This window comes from Amphiura filiformis, chromosome 14 (genome assembly GCF_039555335.1).
Source record: "Amphiura filiformis chromosome 14, Afil_fr2py, whole genome shotgun sequence".
Lineage (NCBI taxonomy): Eukaryota > Metazoa > Echinodermata > Ophiuroidea > Amphilepidida > Amphiuridae > Amphiura > Amphiura filiformis.
Genome location: NC_092641.1, coordinates 57837753 through 57859466, shown reverse-complemented (window position 1 = coordinate 57859466; position 21714 = coordinate 57837753). Strand labels below are relative to the sequence as shown.

Sequence of the window (21714 nt, the reverse complement as noted above, 5' to 3'; positions counted from 1 at the left end):
GTTATATTTTAACTTTCCAAAGAACATTTGAGCCAAGAATGACAATGATCAAGAGCTTACGGTTTTACGTGTGATTTTTGATACCATGTGTCAGGGGATTCCCCTCAGGAAGTGATGTAATGAGAAAGGTTAATGCTATAATTAAGACTTGGGAATTTCCCAGACTGCAGAATAATGTGAAGGTAGTAATAGCCTATTGATAGATTTGGGTTTTTCCCATTGCTTGATATATAAGAAAATGTAAACACAATTATTGTTACAGTTGATAGTGTTCATCTGGGCTAGCTAGCTAATATGCTTACAGTCCAATTCCTTCAAAGAAAGGAAATTGCAAACCAGAAATATTTTATGTAGTCAAAGTACTACTATTTGCTGAAGTCTGGTGTTTTGATTCAACGCAACTGTCAAAATAAGTGGGGACAACTGCATCGCAGTCCTGCTTCCTGAAGATATTGTGTGAAAGGTGGAAATAGCACCAATTTTGGAGAAAGCAGCGCAAGGAGTTAATTGTGGAGAAAGCAGCGCAAGGAGTTGATGGTGGAGAAAGCAGCGCAAGGAGTGAGGCGCTTTTGTGTGAGGATTTCATACGCAAGGATATTTATAAACTCAAGTGTACACTGGACTTCGCTGATTTTCACAGGACAAGTGAATAAGGATATATTACATCAGTCGTCCAGAACATTGCAAGAACTTTATGATCACCAAGAAGAAGAATGCTGGCTAAGTACTAAATAGATAAAGAGTGATTATATTTGATTATTGTGTATGTGCATTTGTTGTAAAATAGTGTACCAATCATAACGTGCTTTCAATTAAAGACTTAGATTTTGTTAGCTTAATCAAACAGTGTATTTGTGTTGTGCATTCGTGTGAGTTCGGGTAAAAGGTGATTTTGGCCTTGAGTCAAGTACGACTCGTAACACATGCAACATTAATGTTTTGTATTACAATTTCTTGGAAATATGCCAAAAACATTAATGTGTGTGAGAATTTTTTAAGCCAGCTAGTATTCTTTTTACAAATCAAGATTAACGAAAAAAAGATATTTACAAATACCGAGCATCATCTTACATGCAAGCTTTCATTTTCAATATCGTGCAGGTTTTCAAATTTGAACAAAGCCTAATTAGATATTTTGAAAGAAACAGATTGTTTAAAAAGAACAAAAAGGATTTCACCGAACAAAATATGAAGCCCAATGCCAGTGTTAACCCACTGTTGAATGATCTTTCATTCAAACTTGGAATGAAGTGAATTGAGGCATGCGTTATGTAATCGCTCATTTCTTCGCAATCAGTACAATTAGCGTATAAGATACAGAATAAGATGGGCTACACGCCGATTTTTAGATTTTTGGATTTTAATGTCTAATTCTTGACTTACGTCCAAATTCATTCGCCCGGTAATTTTTTCTGGGACACCCTGTACTTGCGTTAATATGCACCAGGTAAGCTTTAATTGTATGTTGCACCAGGGGGTTCGTCACCCGGGGTTCGTCACCGTTCGTGTAAGGTTACCTGACAGTCAGTCAGATTTACGAGGAACTCAAATAATGATCAAATGCATATTGACGAACCATGGATAACTACGAACCGTCCCTTTGTCCCTGACTAGAGAGGGCGAAACCGATGGTCACTCCCCGCCATCGGAAAATTCGTCATGATGCGGAAACCGCAATTATTTTTAGTGTGTCGTGTCATACTGATTCTTTGATCAATTATTTTTTAAGCAAATAAACGGTATAGGAATACATCTCACATGGACGGACTTTTGATCCGATGGACTTTTGACTTCTAAGATTGAACTTTTAACCCGTTTAATTGACTGCATTGTGTTTTATGACATGATAACATCGTACAGGTATTTGTGAGAAAAAATTATAGCATCAAATAAATGTATATATCCCTATACACTTTTGATATTTTCCCGCATGTCAAGCTTGCATTGCGTAAAATCGACTTTTTTGATTAACAATTGCATTTTTGATTTTCAGAAAAAAAAAGGGGGGGGTAAATGTGATATGCAGTAGAATCAGTAATATCTTGGCTAACAGAAGAACTTTACTTGGTGTTTTTCCTAGTTCAGGTTCAAACGCTGTGCCCGATTTTACTTAATCGCCCGAATTGGGCCACTTTTTGCCAATTTCGCACATCTCATGCTTATCGTCAAAGATCTCAGAACAAAAGGAAAGGTTTTCATGTTTTTCTTTCACTTGATTGACATAATCTTAAATTAAAATACCACTTCAAATGCCCCAATGTTTAAAATCACCCATCTTAAGAGCACTGACCAGATGGTTCATGATTCAACTCAGTTCAGTTACTGTTGCTACACAAAGACACGAAAGTGGCCCAATCTGTTTTGGACTACGGTACACAATTGGCCATATCTTAGACCATCGATTTTATTGAAACAAAGCTTATGTAGTAGCTTAAGAAATTCAAGTCAAATTCAATACAATCAATAAGTGACATGTTTGCCTAATACTATTTTCTAAATTGTATAATTTTTTTGTTACAACCGGTAGTTGCTCAAACTCCAAATACTAAAATACTAGTAATGTTTTTTGTACTAGTAATGTTGTTTGTTTTTTTTTGTTTTTTTTGTGGGGTATGTCTGCCTTTCGTCAAAATAACCCTCATTAGAGTCATTTATGTTTGTAGATGGAACTGCACGGTATGTTATTTATGGAATGGTTTATGGAATGATGTGAGGCCGTAGTGGTCAGCGACAACCTGTAAAGTGTGCTGAGGCTTGTGGATCAACGTCTAGGCGCTTTTTTAAAATTTATTTATCATCCTATTTATATACGAGGGTCATTCAAAAAGTTCTACCTCCATCATCACATCTCATTGATGATGGCATTGTTCATCGTTCATTGTTCAAATATCACACCAAATGGCTGATGGTCCCATGTAAACATAACTGTACTCGTAATACAATATTTGTCGTACGCATTCATATCACATTGGCATATTCGCTCAAACAATATTTAATATTCCTTAATCAAATATTACCATAATAATATTGAACTTGGTTGTACTTACCTAAACATGACACGCTGATTAAAATACTTGGTAATACTAAAAATCTGCAAAGTCCTAATGATATCTTCATTTTGGAATCACAATAATTATAGTTCCGTCTAATATTTTCCCGTGTTGAAAGTATCGTATCGAGATGAGACACAAAAATTGCACAGAAAAAAATGGCGGTTTGATCAGGTGTATTATTGCCGTTAGGTGGACTTCGGAACATTTGGATGGTATGCCTGTTGTTAGCGCGAGATAATAAGAGAAAGAAAGAAAGAAAGAAAGAAAGAAAGAAAGAAAGAAAGAAAGAAAGAAAGAAAGAAAGAAAGAAAGAAAGAAAGAAAGAAAGAAAGAAAGAAAGAAAGAAAGAAAGAAAGAAAGAAAGAAAGAAAGAAAGAAAGAAAGAAAGAAAGAAAGAAAGAAAGAAAGAAGGAAGGAAGGAAGGAAGGAAGGAAGGAAGGAAGGAAGGAAGGAAGGAAGGAAGGAAAGGAAGGAAAGAAGGAAAGAAAGAAAGAAAGAAAGAAAGAAAGAAAGAAAGAAAGAAAGAAAGAAAGTAAATTACATGGATTCGAGAATTTGTGGTCATTAGAGCAAGAAGTAACCAGGAAATACGCTGGAATCGATTCCAGCCGCATTTAATGTTACTAAATTGTGTTATTGATCTTTGATGCAATGAAATCATTCATTACAATTCATACAGGGTGTCCCCAAAAAAGGGAACCCTCATTGCACCCGCTTTTTATCCAATTTCTGAAAAATTGATCAAACATATTGTTAGCTTTAATAAACCAAAACAATTATTTCAATCGGCTCACAGCTTTTGAAGATATACTCTTTTAAAGAAATGTGCCCGTTTTTCACTCTGTCCACAGAGGAGGTTTGGCTACTATGATAACTTTTAAAAATAATAATTTTATTTAGGGAATGGGCTTTACCGTGGGTTTATGGGCTTTGAATTGTTTAAAGTGTAATTAATATGTGGGTAAAATGGATGTGGGATGAGACTTCTTTTGCTTTACTTGCAATTACCTTTTTTTCTTGGTTATTTAAAAGGGCTGAAAAGGGCTGTTTGGTGTGTCTTTGGTTCTTCTGAAGTGAGTTTACTGCCCTCTACCTGGTTGCCTCCTTGGCGAATACAGGTTTCAGCCCTGGTCCTCATTGCATCAATTGCGTTGCGTACCAACCTTGTGCGCCGTATACTTGCGAATGCAGCAGTAATACGTTTGCAAAGATCTTGGATTTTGCCACAAAGGAAGAATTCGACTGGTGTGAGGTCTGGTGATCTTGGAGGCCACTTCACAGCATGACCCATCCCAACCATTCTGTTTGCTATCCGTGGACAGAGTGAAAAACGGGTACTTTTCCTTAAAAGGACATATCTTCAAAAGTTAAAATAATTGTTTTGGTTTATCAAAGTTAACGATTAAAGGTTTCTTTACATACCAAAATCTGTTTGATCTACTTTCAGAAATAGGCGAAAAGGAGGGCGCAATGAGGGTCCTCTTTTTTGGGGACACCCTGTAGTAGAAGACCGATGCTAATGTTTTATGACCAAATCTTAGAACAATGGTTTGAAAGTGCTGCAAATCCTGTTTTGAAGCTACATTTGCTGGTAGAGCAATACAAATGCCTGCAGAGTATGAGAGAAATGATCATCTGTGTGCGACCAAGTTGAACCTTGGCATTTTGATAGAGCGCCTTTGAGGCATGCCTAGGGTCAACAGTATGAAGCTTTGTGAGAAGCTGGCGCAGGAAATATTGAGCTTTGCCGTAGAACATGCGATGAAAAAGAGAAACCGCCGCTTCTCGGCGATGGCACAGTGGTTGAATATGGATGAGGTCAACCTCAAGGATGCCTATGATACGAGTGGGATAGCAAGGTGTTCGCTGCTCCAATCCTTGCAGAATTTGCATATTCCATGTTGGATCGCGAGCAGTTCTAGCCGCTGGCGCATGGCTAGCAGTCCTTTCATTCTAGTGATCACTGGTGACCATGACAGGTCCGTGCTTATGGAGATGCCAAGAAGATCCACGCTGTCCCACTCATCTAGTGTTGTTTAAAAGAAACGGAGACTTGGGTGGCAAGTTGCAGCATCCCTCTTGAAGTATTGGTAGTATTGCACTTGGCAGCACCAAAAAGTACATTTCCATATGAACCTGTGCTCTATCTCCTGCAGGTTTAGAGAAACATGCACTGCTTCTTTATCTTCTTAACTTTATGAAGGATATGAGTGAAACATCATCAACATAGAGGATATATAGATTCACAAGTGCTGTGTAATTTAAAAACGATGAAGAAACAAAGAAGGCCAAGTATGGATCCCTGTGGAACACATGTATTAATCCGTCTCTTGCTGGATCACTCTTATGGAATGGCCCAACAGTTATTCTTGCAGCCAATCTACTAGTTTCCGAGAAATGGTTTGCTGATCACGGCAGACGATTCTTAATTTCTCTCTATCATTGACTGAGTTGGTGATGCATTGACTACATAGGTGTAGGCGTCAGCTGTAGAATGGCCAGTCCTAAATCCGAATTGTCGGTTGAATATCAGCGTATGTGTAAAAATGTATAAAACAAATATTTTTTATACTCATGGAAATATTCTTACCATTGAACTCATAAATAATCAATATTTGTATACTATACTCTAAACCAATTAACCATTTAAATAGTATACAAATAGTCGTTACCTGATATTATCATTGCAGAGGTTACCTAGATTGCGGTATTTTTAACAACTTGGAAGCTCGATAAACTACATGCACGTATACAGCAGTACCACTACTAAATCGTGAACAATTTCCGGGTCACTAGCCCGAATCAGAAACTAAATAATGAAAGCACCATTAGAATTTAAAACAAAAATACTTTTGCAATTTGTAAATTTGCATCATAAATTTACCTTGGGAAATTAGCTCGTTTTATCCATCATATAAACAATAGAAAACAAACCTTTGACTGACAGCAAGTGCTCGTATTATGCGGATTTCGTTTTATTTACCTCGTATTAAACAGTTTATTTTGTACAGTAAATAATAGGGGGAAATCGGGACCACGAGTTTCTGTTCGTAGTAAGCGGTTTCTCGCATTAAGCGATCTCGTATTAACGAGTTTCCACTGTATACGTTACCTGATAGGCCTATTATCATTGCAGCATTTTTGACGAATTCCATATGCCTACTTGTATATTACCGGGAGTGGGTGTGTGGGGAGGGGTGCGGGCGGTGGTATCCTTGGGTGAGGTGCAGAGGATGATTTAAGCACTTCCCACCACGCCACTGTGCTGACTTGCGGTCAGCACAGCTGTGTGAGTGAACATGACATGACACCACTGCTCGCACATTGCATTGACACGGGCATGGTTAGATTTGAATTTGGATTGATATATTTACAATAAAAACGCATTCACAATGCTGGTCGATTTCACATTTAATGTTACCTACAGAAGGTGTGAATTATCCTTCAAGCATACATCACTTTAGATCTGAAATCGACCAAGTAATAATGACACACGCACAATTCTTAAACAACATCTTTTGCACAGAATTCAATGGGATTTGAAAAGTAAAGTGGCAGTTGAAACTCTGGTGATAACACGTTTGCAATGCATGATGGGGCTTCCTTAAATCATCCTCTGGGTGAGGTGTGTGTGCGCTGGAGTGTACTAGATGGGTGGTATACGTTTAAAAGATTTGAACCTATATTGGTAGGCAATTATGACGCCAACAATTAAATTGTTCTCCTTGAAAATCAACGTATCAACGATGTTTTCCACGTTTGCCCTTTTGCATTTGATTCACATTAACATATGCTTGAGCTTGTGAATTATCACGTGCAGGTGGCTGTGCAGGTTGGCCAAGTTGCTGATATGCACCATCCTTAGTGTTCCCATCATCTCCAATAGCTTCGTACATAGAAGATTGTGCATCCGGCAGCTGAGATTGTGCTTCTGGGTTTTGTTCACGGGTTCGTGGATCAAGTTCCATGTATGGCCGAGGCGTGGCTTGTCCTGACGTCTGGCTTTGTTGAACGCCTCCTCTGAAGAAAAAGAATCAATATTTGGTCTTTCAAAGCATAAATAAATTCGATTATTTAAATTGTCGAAGACAGAGAATGGGTAATTTAGCAGTTAGTGAGTTAACTGATATCTTTGAAGCAAGATATCAGTTACACTCTAATTTTATGGAGTATTTCTCCTTAATTTATGCTATTCCATCAATTTGGAAAAGAAGTGTCCAGGCGGTTGATGGGGATGAAACTATGGATAACCCTCAAGAAGAGTTTCTAATTAACGTGAAGAAGACTGATAAAGTCTATAAGTTGGTCCATGATATTTGTGTTCAGAAATATTTTAAAACGCCTAAGTGTGAGCTTAAGTGGGCGATTCTCTTTGAGGACATGGATCTTGATTGGGTTCAAATTAATTCCATTCCTTTTCAGTCATCCTTATCCACCAGACTACGGTACTTCCAATTCAAACTTTTGCATAGATATATAGGTGTTAACAAACTGGTTCAGCAAATGGGTATTATTGATTCGAACTTATGTACTTTTTGTAACAACACGGTTGAAGATATTGAACATTTGTTTTGGAATTGTAGTATAACGTCTCTTTTTTAGCAAGATATTGAACATAGAATTCTAAACAGGATTAATCTTACAATGAAAGATGTTTTATTGGGTATTTTGGATGCCTACACAGCCAGGTTGAATTTTATCATTCTTCATGCTAAATATTATATTTTCAGAGCTCGGTGCAACAAGGTAAAACCTGATTTTTTTGCTTTAATGTGCTGCAAGTTTGTCGGGAAACAGAGAGACAAATTGCTTTTAGGAACAATAATATGGCTATTTGGAACAGCAGGTGGGGCAACATTACATTGTAATCTGTGGAGCTTACACAAAACCTACTGGTTGCGGTGTAATGGTGTTCTCTGTTGTTGTTGTTGTTGTTGTTTTGAAGATGCTTTATGATGGTATTGTTTTGCTCTCTTCTATGTAATATGTACAACTTTGTATTTTGTGTGTGATCTTATTTCTGTTCTTTTTGTGATGCAATAAACGGCAGAACCCATTTTGGGCTCTGCGGAAAAAAAAAAGTTAGTGAGAGATCCCTATTTTTCTAAATGAAATGCAATAGTGTGACCCTTATTTCAAAATATTATGGCCCAAGTATGGACAGGAAAAAAGAACATAAAAAAACCAAGGTTCAACAGCACTAGTAAGGAGCAATCGTGATAATTGAAAAAGAAACCAATAAAATATCTCAAAAATGCGTTTATAAGAAAGTGAAAATAACCTTATCTTTACAATGTTTTTTTAACATATTATTTTCTTCAAAATCTGGTAAGTAAAACATAATTGCTTACGTTTACTCCATAGCCGTGTCAACAATTTAATAATATCCCACTTTAAAAAAATTAAGGCCATGTCATGGGTCAACGTTTTCGCCAGCCCATAGGGCTGGTATCTAATTCTGAGATGGGATTTGTGTACACTAAAGATTAGCTAAGATTATAGCCTTCTTCTATTGGTATGAATTTTTTTTTTACTTCTTGTGGTGGAAATGTTTTTGATATCTGCTAATTCGATTTGCAAGGAAAAGAAAGTATGTTTTGCCGTTTCAACGAACGAAAACGATTGAGTATTGCCAAAGTTATGTTTGAATTAATTATGACTTAAAAAGTTATCATAGGTTAGGCCTACACATATAAACATAAACTTGTTCAGCAATCAGCATATCAAAAAATGACATGGTCAACAATTAGTAATTAGCAGGGAATGATCACTGGAACGAGGTCATATCAGTGGACTACTGAGCATAGCATGATGTTTGGTTGCTGTGAGTGCATAATTGATATGTTGATAACAGATCTAATAATGTTGTAGAATCAAAATCTTCATTATATGGACCACATTGAAGTCAAAGTAATTATCTATCCTATCCTGTATCGTTTTATGGATAAAATTGACTCAAAATGTTATTGATGATATTATTGCTATCTTTTACATCAGTTTTGTCTTTTCAACGGGAAAAATCCGATGGAAAATAAAGTTTTAGGGGCTAGCTATAATATTGAACAATATATCCCATATTTTGACATGCACTTATAGAAAATAAATAAATTATTGTCTTGCTTTATAAATTATAAATACTGTATAATGACACATAACTAAAGTGAGGCCACTTTCTGTCTTTTTTATTTGATTCATAAAATAATATAAAATCATTTTAAAATTAAATGTGCATGTAAGTTGAGTTTACATAGTGAACTGCAGTGTATTTCTTGATTTTAATAATAAGCATGGGTAAAAAGCAGTAAAGACAAAAATACAGAACAATTTGGAGTAATGAATTAAAGAGTTGACAGGAGTTATAGGAGTTAATACTTTTTGCTGTTTCAGTGTGCATGTTCTCACCATTGATGGTTTGGTGAACTGTCATGTAACATTGATGTAAGCGTGATCCTAAAAAATGCCTTTCACGGTGACCCAAACTATTTACAAGACCTCTTCTGCATTGAGGCTGGCCTTCCCTTTTAAAGGGATTTTTTATTATTGTATTGACGTCTTGCAACGAGTAGCCCAATTCGGCATATTAAGGGAGCATTACATTAAATCCTTCCGCCTTTGGTGTAATCTTGATGAGTTTCTGTAAAAGTAGGCTAAACCTAATCCGCGACATTCGTGCAACAATTTTATTCAATTTCATAGTTTATACTTAACGAAAATAAAGTTAAAACTTTCACAACTTTTGTTTCGTTCAATGTGAGGTTTTTATATAACCCGACATTTAAATGTTATTACAACATTTTGAATAAATGTTTTAAGAACATTTTTGTGTTTGCTGGGTATGACCGAAGCAAATGAATGTACACAAAGCGTTCCCACTGGTAGGACTAACAGACTGAGTCAGAACAAGCGCGGCATTATTGCATATCTTCAGTTAAGAAACTAGAAACATTTTTAGGGTTAGCATGGTTAGAATTAACAAAGCTTACCTGAAACCAGACTCAGGGTCACTTCCATCTAAAACAGCAATGGAAAATAAATAAATAAATAAATAAATAAATAAATAAATAAATAAATAAATAAATAAATAAATAAATAAATATATAAATATATAAATAAATAAATAAATAAATAAATAAATAAATAAATAAATAAATAAATAAACTCGTTGTTGTTGCTAATGTTGATGGTGTTTTGTGTGTCTGTTTGTTCATTTGTGTTATGTGCTTGTTTCGGTTGTATTATATTCGTATTCTTATATTTATTATTATTAGTATCATCCAAAGCAAAATCATCATTATCACCAATTATTATATAAATCATTGCTAGGCCTTCTTTTACTTTATATGATACCGTTTTAAATTTGCATTTCAGAATTATTGAATAGGCCTATGTGAATCATTTTAAAACACGTCATAACGAAATATTGACTTCAGCCTAATTGAAATGTCGCTATAATTACGTTGGGATGACTTTGCCATTTTTTGTGACCTCCAAAACACAATAATGGCAAAGGCGATGGCTGCGGCCGCAATTATTGCCAATGGAACTGCTACTGCTGCGACAGGAACTCCAGAAGGAGAGTCTACATCTGCAAGGATAATTGTTCAAGTAATCAGTGAGTATTTTATACAGGCTACTTGATGAATAGCGCGATTTCATTTTACAAAATGAATTCGGCACAATTCGCAAAGAAGGGCGATATGCGTCAACATAATGTTTTTTCTATTCATGTGTATTCAAGCAATATTGTAAACATATCTGTAATAAAATTAATGTTATTTTTTGTGGATCGGCATCTGGATTGGTTACTACGTAAAAACAATGTGATGTTATTGTTTTTCTCAACAGAGGTTTTGACCTTTGAATTCCTAAGCTTGTGTGTGTTGCAAAAAATCTTTGGAGCATATTAAATAAGTAGTTCCAGATCGCAGTCTTGAGGTCATTGTAATCAGGGATGTTCAAAGATAAGAAAATATTAGCGTAGCTGGATGATTTAACTTGAAATTTAAAAGTAAAAGATTTTTGTAAAAACAATCCGATGTTATTGTTTTTCTGGATCTGGATCTGGATCGGTTATTCCATAAAAGCAGGTACATGTATCTCAACAGAGGTTTTGACCTTTATAATTCCTATGCTTGTATGCGGTGCAAAAAAGTTCTTAGGAGCCAATTAATTCCTGATCGCAGTCTTGAAGGTTTTGTAGTCTATTGGGCTATTCCAGAAAATAGGTGCACACCCCCTATAGAGGAGTAAATTTTCAATCAAAGAAAAGTCTGGATTTCCAAGTTTGCTATCTGAAAACGACTGGAATTCCAGTTGCCAATGTTACTGGAAAAAGCTTGGAAATCCAATCAAATGAAGGAAAAATCACGGAAATGTTGAAAATGAGCTCTCACATTGAGGATTTCTGATTTTGAACTATTTTTCTGCCGGATTTTTTTGCCTTTGGGGACTTTAAAAGTCTGGATTTCCAACAGTCACGACTGGACAAAAAGTCCGGATATCCGATCTCCTCTATAGGGGGTGTGCATCTATTTTCTGGAATAGCCCATTACTGTTCCAGTGAGGTTTGTAGTCCAAGGAGAAGACACTATTAGCGTAGCTGGTTGATTTAACTTGAATGTGCATGTTTTCACTATCAGATATGCACCAAGTTAATTATAAATCGAACTAATTACAAAAACGAAAAGAGAATAATCGCTACTTCATTCCTGCGCAGACATCCTGAATGCATGTATCAGTCATCCGATTCGTTATGGTTATGAACATCCGGTAAATTAAACGAAACAGTTCAGTCATACGCAAGTTCACCTAATATGTCGGTCGATTGAATTAAATCTTGACGTGCCAGCATTGTTAGTTTATTATCAAAGTCTTCGGTCGATTGAATTAAATCTTGACGTGCCAGCATTGTTAGTTTAGTATCAAAGTCTTCGATTCTAGAATCTGCAATGTCCTAAAAACGTATCTGTTCCATAAATGTAATGAATGTTCTTTATCATCTTGATTTTTGTGAGTAAAGTATAAAATAATTGATTCATGTTGACTTACCAGTGCAAACATTTCTTCTAGTACTTGCAACGAACGATCCTTTAGTTATAGTACACTCTATTTCCAAGCAACCGGAAGAAGGCAAAGCTATCACAGTGTCTTCTTGTACTTCAACACCGTCAACTTTGATCATTACTTGAACATTGTTTGAAGGAGGTTCAGGTACACACACTGCAGATATGTTCAGGGTAAGATCGACGCCTGTTGGAAAATACGACATAATTATACTATCCCGGGTTAACTAGAGTCATCGGCAGAGATGAACTCGTAATGTTGGGTATGACGTCATCTGTCAATCAAACTCAGAGACGGATTGTTTACGATTTGTCGTGATGATTGAAATTTCAGAACGCAGTGAAAAACATGGACAATTTGCAAATTTAAACATTCAAGTTAGGTTTTCAGTAATAGGAAAAAAAAAGAACTCTAAAGGCCCATGTCAACAATGCATAAAGAGATGTTCTCAGTCCTCAGCAAAGTACTGACATTGTCTGTCATTCTGTGATTCCTTTTCTCCGATGAAGGCACCTGATGAGTACCTCCTTCGTTACGGGTTACTTACCAATCAAGAGCCGTAGAAAATTTGATAACTATTCGTCAGACGCAATATTCCGATTTTATCTCATATAGTGAGGCGGATATGTAATCAAGTGAGATGTTTGTTACTGGCATAAATCATAAGAATTTGTACATAGAATTTTTACGATATGCTAATCCCCTAAGTCAACCAAAATTTACAAACACACTACACAAATGTATTCCGTAGGTCATAAGGATTCAGAAAAAGAACCAGGTTATAAGCAAAAATGACAAATTTAGACATCCACATGGGTCAAATTTGAAAAACTGATCCGATTTTGACCAAAATAATCTCAAATTGTTCCGCTCTAAATAATAATTCATAAGACAGGTTTCACATAGGGTGCTTCATTTCTAAGATAATCGCTCAATAGGCCATGGTCAATAAGCATCAATGGGAATTTAATGGTCATTGACCAATTTCCACGTGTAATCTTGGGAAACAAACACATGTAAGCCTATCTTTATGTTAGGAGGATCATTTTGAGACCATTTTGATCAAAATCGGAGCAACTTTTCAAAATTGACCCCTGTAGAGCTCAAAACCTGACCGTTGAACTGTTTTGCTTATAGTTCTAAAACGGTACATCGCAGATAGGTCAAACTATACTTCCTGAATTCCGGACCTGAGGAATACATTGGTATAGTTTTAACACAATTTAAGCACTTTTGTAATTTGACCAAAAGGGTCATGGTCTTTTCCTGATAACCGGTTTGTCAGATTATTTGTTTCCGTAGGTTTTTGTAATCTTTATGGACCCTATGTACAAATACTTATGATTTCTGCCAGCAGGGAACATCTATATTACCTATCCGCCTATCTCTGGAATCTTCATTGTGCTTTTCCGAGCTAGATCTTGGTCATTGAAAATAATCACAAAATATAGCACACATTGTTTTTGTTATTGGAGCAATTTTGTACTATTAAATGAAACATACCGCCCAATCCCGGGTATTGAGATGGTCCCTCGGTTGTTATGGTTGGTGGTGTTGCCCCTGTTAGGCGGTAAATGAAAATGAAATCAGTTAGAAGGGCTAGACACTTGTATAATGTCATTCGAACATCAGACAAAAGACTAACAAGTGCCAAGGAAATTTTACAAAACTTTGTATCATGAAACGTCAGGAATAACTCATATTATTTGGCTACTATAAATTTAAAATGTATGTAAATAGTGCCCTCAATTTGCTCACAAATGTACCGTATACAGAACAAAATTACCACAAAAAAGCAGAAAAAGGTGAATTATTCGATATAGAAATGAACATCTATGTTAAAGATAACTATAAGATATATGTGTATTTTAGTGAAATAACTGTTGGTATACTATTATCCAGGTTTAGAATTGTACATTATACAATGTTTTGTTAGAAAAAATAATAAATGATTACATCAACTGTGAACTGTGACCTGCCGATGATGACGAAAACATTAAATTTACTGAGGAAAAAAAATCGCAAAAATTATGTGAAACCGTCTTACCCGCCACACACCGACATCGCCTGGCTATTAATTATTTGGTGCAGCAGAGACACTAAAATGAATACACGGGATCGATACACGTGAATTGCTATGCACGATTTTGATATCAGACGAAAATCTTGGGATACCGGGTTAGAAAATGATGAATATCTCCCGTAAATGATTTCGTATAAAGAAACCAGATGTGGTTCCTTGCACATGAATATATATTTTGAACAGATATGATAGTCCTTAGCTTGCGCTTTGAGACAGTAGCTTGCGTCTTGAGTCAAAAACTGACAATAATTCCGCAATAATTCTGATTTATATGTGCCGAATTATATAGCGCAGTGTACAGGCCAATCGTGAAGGTTGTCTAAAAGAATATGACCTATGGCATACCATGCTTGACTGACACACAGCGAGGTGAGTCACCGAGCTAATCGGGGCTATTGTCAGTAGCCTTAGTCAGATGTCCTTCGGCCTATTATATTTAACAGGTCGATATGTATAATGGCCATGTGTGGCGGTGGATTCAATCTACCATGGCGATTTCTGCCATGAAGATATCGGGACGATGACACTGTGCGCCATCCTAGCGTGTAACCCTATGTGCTGGACCCTTTTTGCATGTTAGTTCCCTTAACATTTAACATTAACTTACCTGGTTCAGCAAGATAAGTAGCAGTTGCAGTGCCAACATCATTGGTAACATTGCACCTTAGATTTGTATCAAAATCAACTTGCAAATCCATGTAGCAGACATTGCCTTCACAAGATGTTGGGGGATATGGATCTGAATTTGTATTATTTACTATGAAGGTGAATCCTCCAGGAGTTGGCACTGGTGAATTCGCACTTTCAACAGTACATGTTGCTCTGTCATTTCCATAAATCAGTGTAACATCAGGAGGAACTGTTGGATGAAAAAAATGGATACAAAATGTCAAAGATTTCAGGTTCTACATAATAAGGAAGTTTAATACTGAATTTGATGAAAACTTATAAAAAATCATTATATCATAAACCGTAAAGTTATGAATCATCCCTAAGAGCAAAATTTGATCAAAAACTAAACTGATTACTTACATCTTACATTCAGCGTAGAAATATGTTCTCTAAACTCTGCAACCTGTTGCCCGTGTGTCTGACATCTCAGTTGGCCATCATTGTAGTTTCTGCTGGCAGTATAATTCAATGTGCCTACTGTATCAAATGTACCATCACCATTATCTACCTCAGTACTGCCTACACCTGCAGTAATTCTAGATTCTGATCCTCCATTGGTCACGTGATACCATCTTATCTCAACAGCAGGTCTAGCTCCTATTGCTGTACACACTATCTCTGAGGTTTCGTCCTCTGTCACTACGACAGTTGAAGTGTCACTTCCATCTTGTGTCATTTTCAACTCGGTTGATCGAACTACAGTTATAAGAAGTCCACATTTACAAATTAGTGTAGCTAATTAATTTTCAAAAATATTATGGCAAAGATTCCATTTGATCACACCCCATACAAATGACCCAAGTTCTTTACCATAATTAATTTAACTTAGATTTAATTTTGGTTCAATTTTGTGAACATTTCCATTCTCAAGTCATTACAAATTATATTGTGTTAAAGACTTAAATTTATAATTAAAATAAAATGATTTCCACATGATGAATTGTCCATATCAAACACCATACATTGTACATATACCAAAAGTTATTTACAGCTTAACACTTGCACCTAGCATACAGGTGTTTTAAAATTTACATAGCTTTAGCTTACCTTCTACAGTTCTGATGCCATATTTTAACTCATCTGTGGTGCCATGTTTACAGTAATATCTGCCTTCATCCTCTATTGCCATGGTATCTATAACCAGATCAAATCGATCTGTGTCATCTGAGTCTATATTAAAGTTAAGGTATTTTGTATCAGTGCTTCCTCTTGTATCCCCAAAAAATATTGTAGGATCTGTTCCATCCGATATTTCTTCATTCCATGTAATTATCCCGGCTTCACCTCCTGGTGTTCTGCTGCATTGTAATGTGACTGTGCTTCCAACCAGGACAGCAGCTTCTTCAGGGTCAGGTCCTATTAGATCCTGGCTTTGGCTTCCTGAAATGATAGTGCGAAATAAATAATATGTAAGTATGTATGTATTGTGTGTAGGGGTGCTGGGGGTGTAGGGGTGTGTGTGTGTGAGTATGTTTTAATGTGGATCAATTTAAATTCTACCTGTGTGTACTAATTTATACAACGAATATGTTACATAAACACGGCTATGACAAACACAAAAAAATGCTTCAAAATGATACAGCAATTACTGAAATCTTCACAAACCATTATATATGTGTTATGTGGTTTCAAAGAAAAATTATGTTGTTCTAAAACCGTTGGGGTTCGACAAAGTACCCCACTCTAAGTATGTTGTTTTTTCAATTTGTAACTGCTAACAGTCTATTTTGAATGGGGCTGTCAGCCTTGTATCTTCGTCAGCCTCGTACGTCACGTGTCGCGTGACCTATACCGCCTGAACTGTTTGTGATACTAGTGCACCTGTAGCTGTAAATGGCCATGTAGCTATTAGGGTACCAGCTGCATGATAGTCAGCAGCAGGAATGGTAGACTTTTACGGAAAATACTGCAAAGCATTCAGTCTGTTCCTGAGTTGAGATGTATGTGGAGCTGTCAGATTTGAGGACCAGCATCTCATACAGGGTGTATCAAAATGATTGGTACCGAAGACTTCTCATTTTTTGCCGATTTTTTTTACTATTTTTTATGCCAGTTTGGGGTTAGTTGTTTAAATATTTGTAATTATAGTAGTGTTATCTTCTCTAAGAATTTTAGATCATAAAGATAGCACATTCTATTCAGAAGTTACATGATTCTAAAGGAAAGTATGTGTTTTTACACTTTTCATCGTAACGCTGGATCAGTAGCGCACCATTTTCAAAGCTCTATTTTACTGCAAATACCTTGTGAGGATGATATGTTGAAAATCATGGAAATGTTTAATATTTTCCCTGCCTATTTCCTCATTCATGATATATATTAATGTAATAATCAATATTTATTGCTTGAGAGTCATATTATTGACTTGAATAATTTAGGTGGGGTGAAAGAAGTTTGTCTATCAACACCATCAAGGGCGGTAAATTATTTTTTTTTTGAGATTACTAAGTAGATGGTGTGGCAGAATGGTTATATACTGTAGACAGTATAGGTTAGTTTAGATCTGGTAAAAGTTATTGGAATGGCTCCACATTATTCCACACTTCAGTGTGCATTCATAGTTAAGAATCACACAAAGATATGGAGAAGTGCAGAGAAGATTTAGGAGACAGTTTCTAAGAGCAAAGCGTATCCAATGCATACATGCTATAACTTGCAATGCTTCAAAATTTGATATGGGCAGTTACAGAATGGACCCATCCCAGTTGTTAAGTTCTTTCAAGATAGAGCTTCACCTCACACTGCCAGAGTCGTAAGGCATGGACTTCAGGAACTATCTTTCTAAATGCATGTGTAAAGCAATTTTATGTTATGTATACTGAGGTGAGATATTGAAGAGTATGTATGCAATAGATGGTTCAAGCAGTGAACATATTCATCTTGTGTCAAACCATGATTACGTCGATCTTCGTTTAAATGACAATAGCTCCCAGATGCATCAACCTATCAACTTCAGATTAATAGAGCAATAAGTTAACATATGCCCCTTTCTATTTATAGTACAAAAACTATATTAATTAGCAATTTTATATTTTTCATATATTTTTGAAAATGTCACATAGCCCGGTACCAATCATTTTGATACATCCTGTACTTGCTCCCCTTGCCCATCAGACGGCGTGCTGCCCATCACCAGGATCCTGTCAGCAGCTCATTTGGTAATCTTCTTCTCTTACTCTGCTTTTATGAGAGGAAGCAGCTCTCCTGGAAACATAATGTGTACTTGCTTCTAGCTTTGTTGTTATTGTCATTTAAGAGATTTCTATTATTTCATTCTTTCCTTTTTCAGAGCCTTGTCACAGCCCTTTCCACCGTTCTGGGTAATTTACCAAAGTAATGGTCATGGTATGTGCGGTATGAATTATCGTTTTGCATCACAGATGCTGCTGTTGAGTGACGTTCTCACATGAGGTATCGGGCAGTCTCCTAGGAGAAGACTAATCCATGAAGCTGTTGCAAGATGGTTTCTCAATCATTCAATGTTCCAATGTTGTGATCAATGATAGCTGTTGTGAAAAGTTTAACATCATATGGGTGATGATGAAGACCAGGGAATTGCTAAGTTGATAGGTGGCCCAGATACGATTTGGGGTGAGGTCATTTGTGCAGCAAAAATCAAAAGCAGTCCTGCCTTTTGCAGCTGTTGGAGGTTTTGCATGTCATCTACTTTTGATGATGACAGTTGAAGTTGTCGTTAGTAAGGGGCTGTGCAATGATTATGTGTACCCCAGGGGTGGTAAGTTATAGGGGGGCAAAGATTTTTGGAAACCCAAAAGGGGGGGAGCATTTTTGGCAGGTCGAAAGGGGGGGTCAAGCGATTACAAATATTTTGGGCACCTAAAAAGGTGAAGGAAAACGTTAGAAACATGTTCAAATATGCAAAAAAATTTAAATTCGGGTTCCTCAAAATCTTGCATGTGTAAGGGACGTCAAAAGGAGGCAACAGGTTTTTTGGCACATCAAAAAGGGGAAAATATTTTTGGCACGGCCAAAAGTGGGGGGGAGGCCAAGTGATTTTGGCAGACCATTTTGAGAATTCACCACCCCGGGGTACACATAATTATTGCACAGCCCCTAAGGATTCTGATGTTGGTTCAGTAGTGATAACAGCAGGCATGATTATTCTTTGTTTAGCTAGTGAATATCACCAGGTTTTTAGTTCCAGACTGTGTTCTCTGGCAATCTTGACAAGTCATTCGTGTGATCAGCCATCCAGAGAGATGTTATGACTATTTTCAGGCCTTAAACTATTGAACTGAAAAATCCAATTTTGATTCAGTGAAAGGATGATGTCAAGTTTGGACTTGGGTGGATTATATTACAAATCCTAGCCTCCAGCTAGTTGGATATCCAAATTTCGCGGCTTGTGGTTCTTTGTAGCCCTGCGGAAAATCAAGTTGCACATTCCTATAGGTTGGGCCAAGTTGTTCCGTGTGTCTCTGAGAAAATAAGACGTTTAAAATTGATATTCCACAAAAACCAACTGTAAGCGGTGAGTTCCTTCGAACGAGACAGATTTGACCTAGAAAAAAGTTTGACGTCATGAAATGAGATGTGCCCGCTTTGAAAGAATGGACTGTAAACACACTCAATGCACAGAACGTATACTGTTATTGTTCTCAGAACAAACTCTGAATCAAGTATTACAAATTTAATGGTTTTTAAACATATGGATAAAATCAGCGGCTTCTTTTTTGTATATTAGTAAATTGTGATATTACAATTCATATGTATATCAACACCATGAGAAATATTTGGACTAAAAAATATAAAAATATTTTAGCTTAGAATTTGAGCGTGATCGATATTGTATTTATTATGCAAATAAACAATTTCAATGGGCCGGTAGCTAACTTTTTTTTCGACTATTGAAGGCCGCGCATTTATACATGAATGAACATGAAAAGAGCTCTAGGCTCATGTTACCGTGAACATAGGGGAACAGCGGGTAATCCCATTTTTGTTATTGGTATGCTTTATTCTATCTTTCGTTGTTTCAATGTGCAGTAATAGGCTTAAATGAAAAGGTGTTCGGGATTACCCCACTCTTCCCTATATAATAGTTTCGTCTTCATTTACTTACGTCATTCAGCCCGCTGCCTTGAAAATTAATTTCGCTTCGAACGGGGGAAGGACCCGTACGAGTCCGACTTTACCAACACAATTTCTCTATTTTCAGGAGAAATTGTTTTTGCCAATATATTAATGAAGTTAATGAGGAAAATTGGCAAAATGTGCTCATTAATATTAATTTTTGCCAATATTTTGCCAATATTTTATGAATAAACCTTCATACTACTTTTACCTTTACGAATTTTGACCTGACACTTTGCCAATGTGTCTCTATGACCTAAACCTTTAACATGTGATTTTTCCGCCCATCTAATTTGCATATTTGCATAATTAATTAGCCTTAAGTATAATGCTAATTAATTATACAAATATGCTAATTAGATGTGCGGGAAAATCACATGTTAATGCTTTAGGCCATAGAAACACATTGGCAAAGTTTCATGTCAAAATCATATAAAATAAAAGTAGTATGAAGGTTTATTCATAAGATATTGGTATAATATTGGCAAACATGAATATTCATGAGCACATTTTGCCAATTTTCCTCATTAACTTCATCAATATATTGGCAAAAACAATAGAATACAAAGAAACTAAAAACATATATATCTTGAAAACCGTATGTCCGATTTCCTTCAAACAAAAACTATTTTGCTCAGTGTATTTAGCTTAACTTATTCAATCTGTTCAAATGGTTCTAAATTTACTTTCTGTTTTCCAGAAACATCGTTTCGAACCCCCTTAAATACTATTTAAGCGTTAATACTTCCTTTCTCTGTAATTTGACAAATTGTGAACTCGTATATCTAATGTTTGGGCGTTTGTTTATTAATTTATTTTATTTACTTATTTATGTATTTATTTATTTATTTATTTATTTATTATTGTGAGAAATTTGATAATGTAAATACACGCTGAGGTTGTCATACCGGAAATAATAAATGCACGGGAGAAATGTGATATGACGGACGTAGCAGTAACTTTATTGATATTGATAATTGCTAGCTTTCGACTATGTCTTCATCAGGCAACCATATAGGAAGTGGTGTCCATCCTATTTGAGTTGCCTGATGAAGACATAGTCGAAAGCTAACAATTATCAATATCAATAAAGTTACTACTACGTGCGTCATATCACATTTCTCCGTGCATTTATTTATTTATTTATTTATTTATTTATTTATTTATTTATTTATTTATTTATTTATTTATTTCAGTCTACATATTTAAAGTGGGTATCCAAGATCAGTGATCTAAGCACTGGTAAACACAAGTGCGTTCTGTGCATAAAACAAAGATACAAAGATACATAATAACAAATAGGCTAGATAACACTAAAATTGTTAATGTTCAATTACCATATACATCAATCAATCGATCAGAACATTAAAAGACCCAACAGAAGATTGATAAAAACACATAATGTAGACATTGGTCTACTCTCCGCACCCCGCCGATACATACCACACCTACATACACATCCCTGTATACCCCACCACCCATTTACTCAGTACTCCTATATATACACACCACACACACCACCCCCCCCCCCAACATGCCCATACCACACGCTTGTCCACCCAACCCCACCGACACATCCCACATAGGCCACACTCCCCGTACCCCCCACACACACACCCCACCCACGAGACCCCACACCCCTACTCACTACCCCTACATACACACCCTCCGCACTCTCCGCACACCAAACAACCACCAACGCCACATATTTTGACCTTATGTTGTGTTTATCATGTTTATGTGCAGTTT

General features: G+C 36.2%; 1 protein-coding gene across 1 annotated transcript; it reads right to left on the bottom strand.

Moving 5' to 3' along the window:
* Window positions 1–5993: 5993 nt before the first annotated feature.
* LOC140170356 (uncharacterized) lies at window positions 5994–16264 on the bottom strand. Its single transcript, XM_072193728.1, has 8 exons — window positions 15919–16264; window positions 15232–15567; window positions 14807–15058; window positions 13620–13676; window positions 12102–12302; window positions 10510–10638; window positions 10037–10064; window positions 5994–7073 (listed from the first exon to the last, which is right to left on the bottom strand). Exons 1-8 carry the CDS (start codon window positions 15998–16000, stop codon window positions 6794–6796), a joined length of 1365 nt encoding a protein of 454 aa, XP_072049829.1. The 5' UTR covers window positions 16001–16264; the 3' UTR covers window positions 5994–6793.
* Window positions 16265–21714: the final 5450 nt, after the last annotated feature.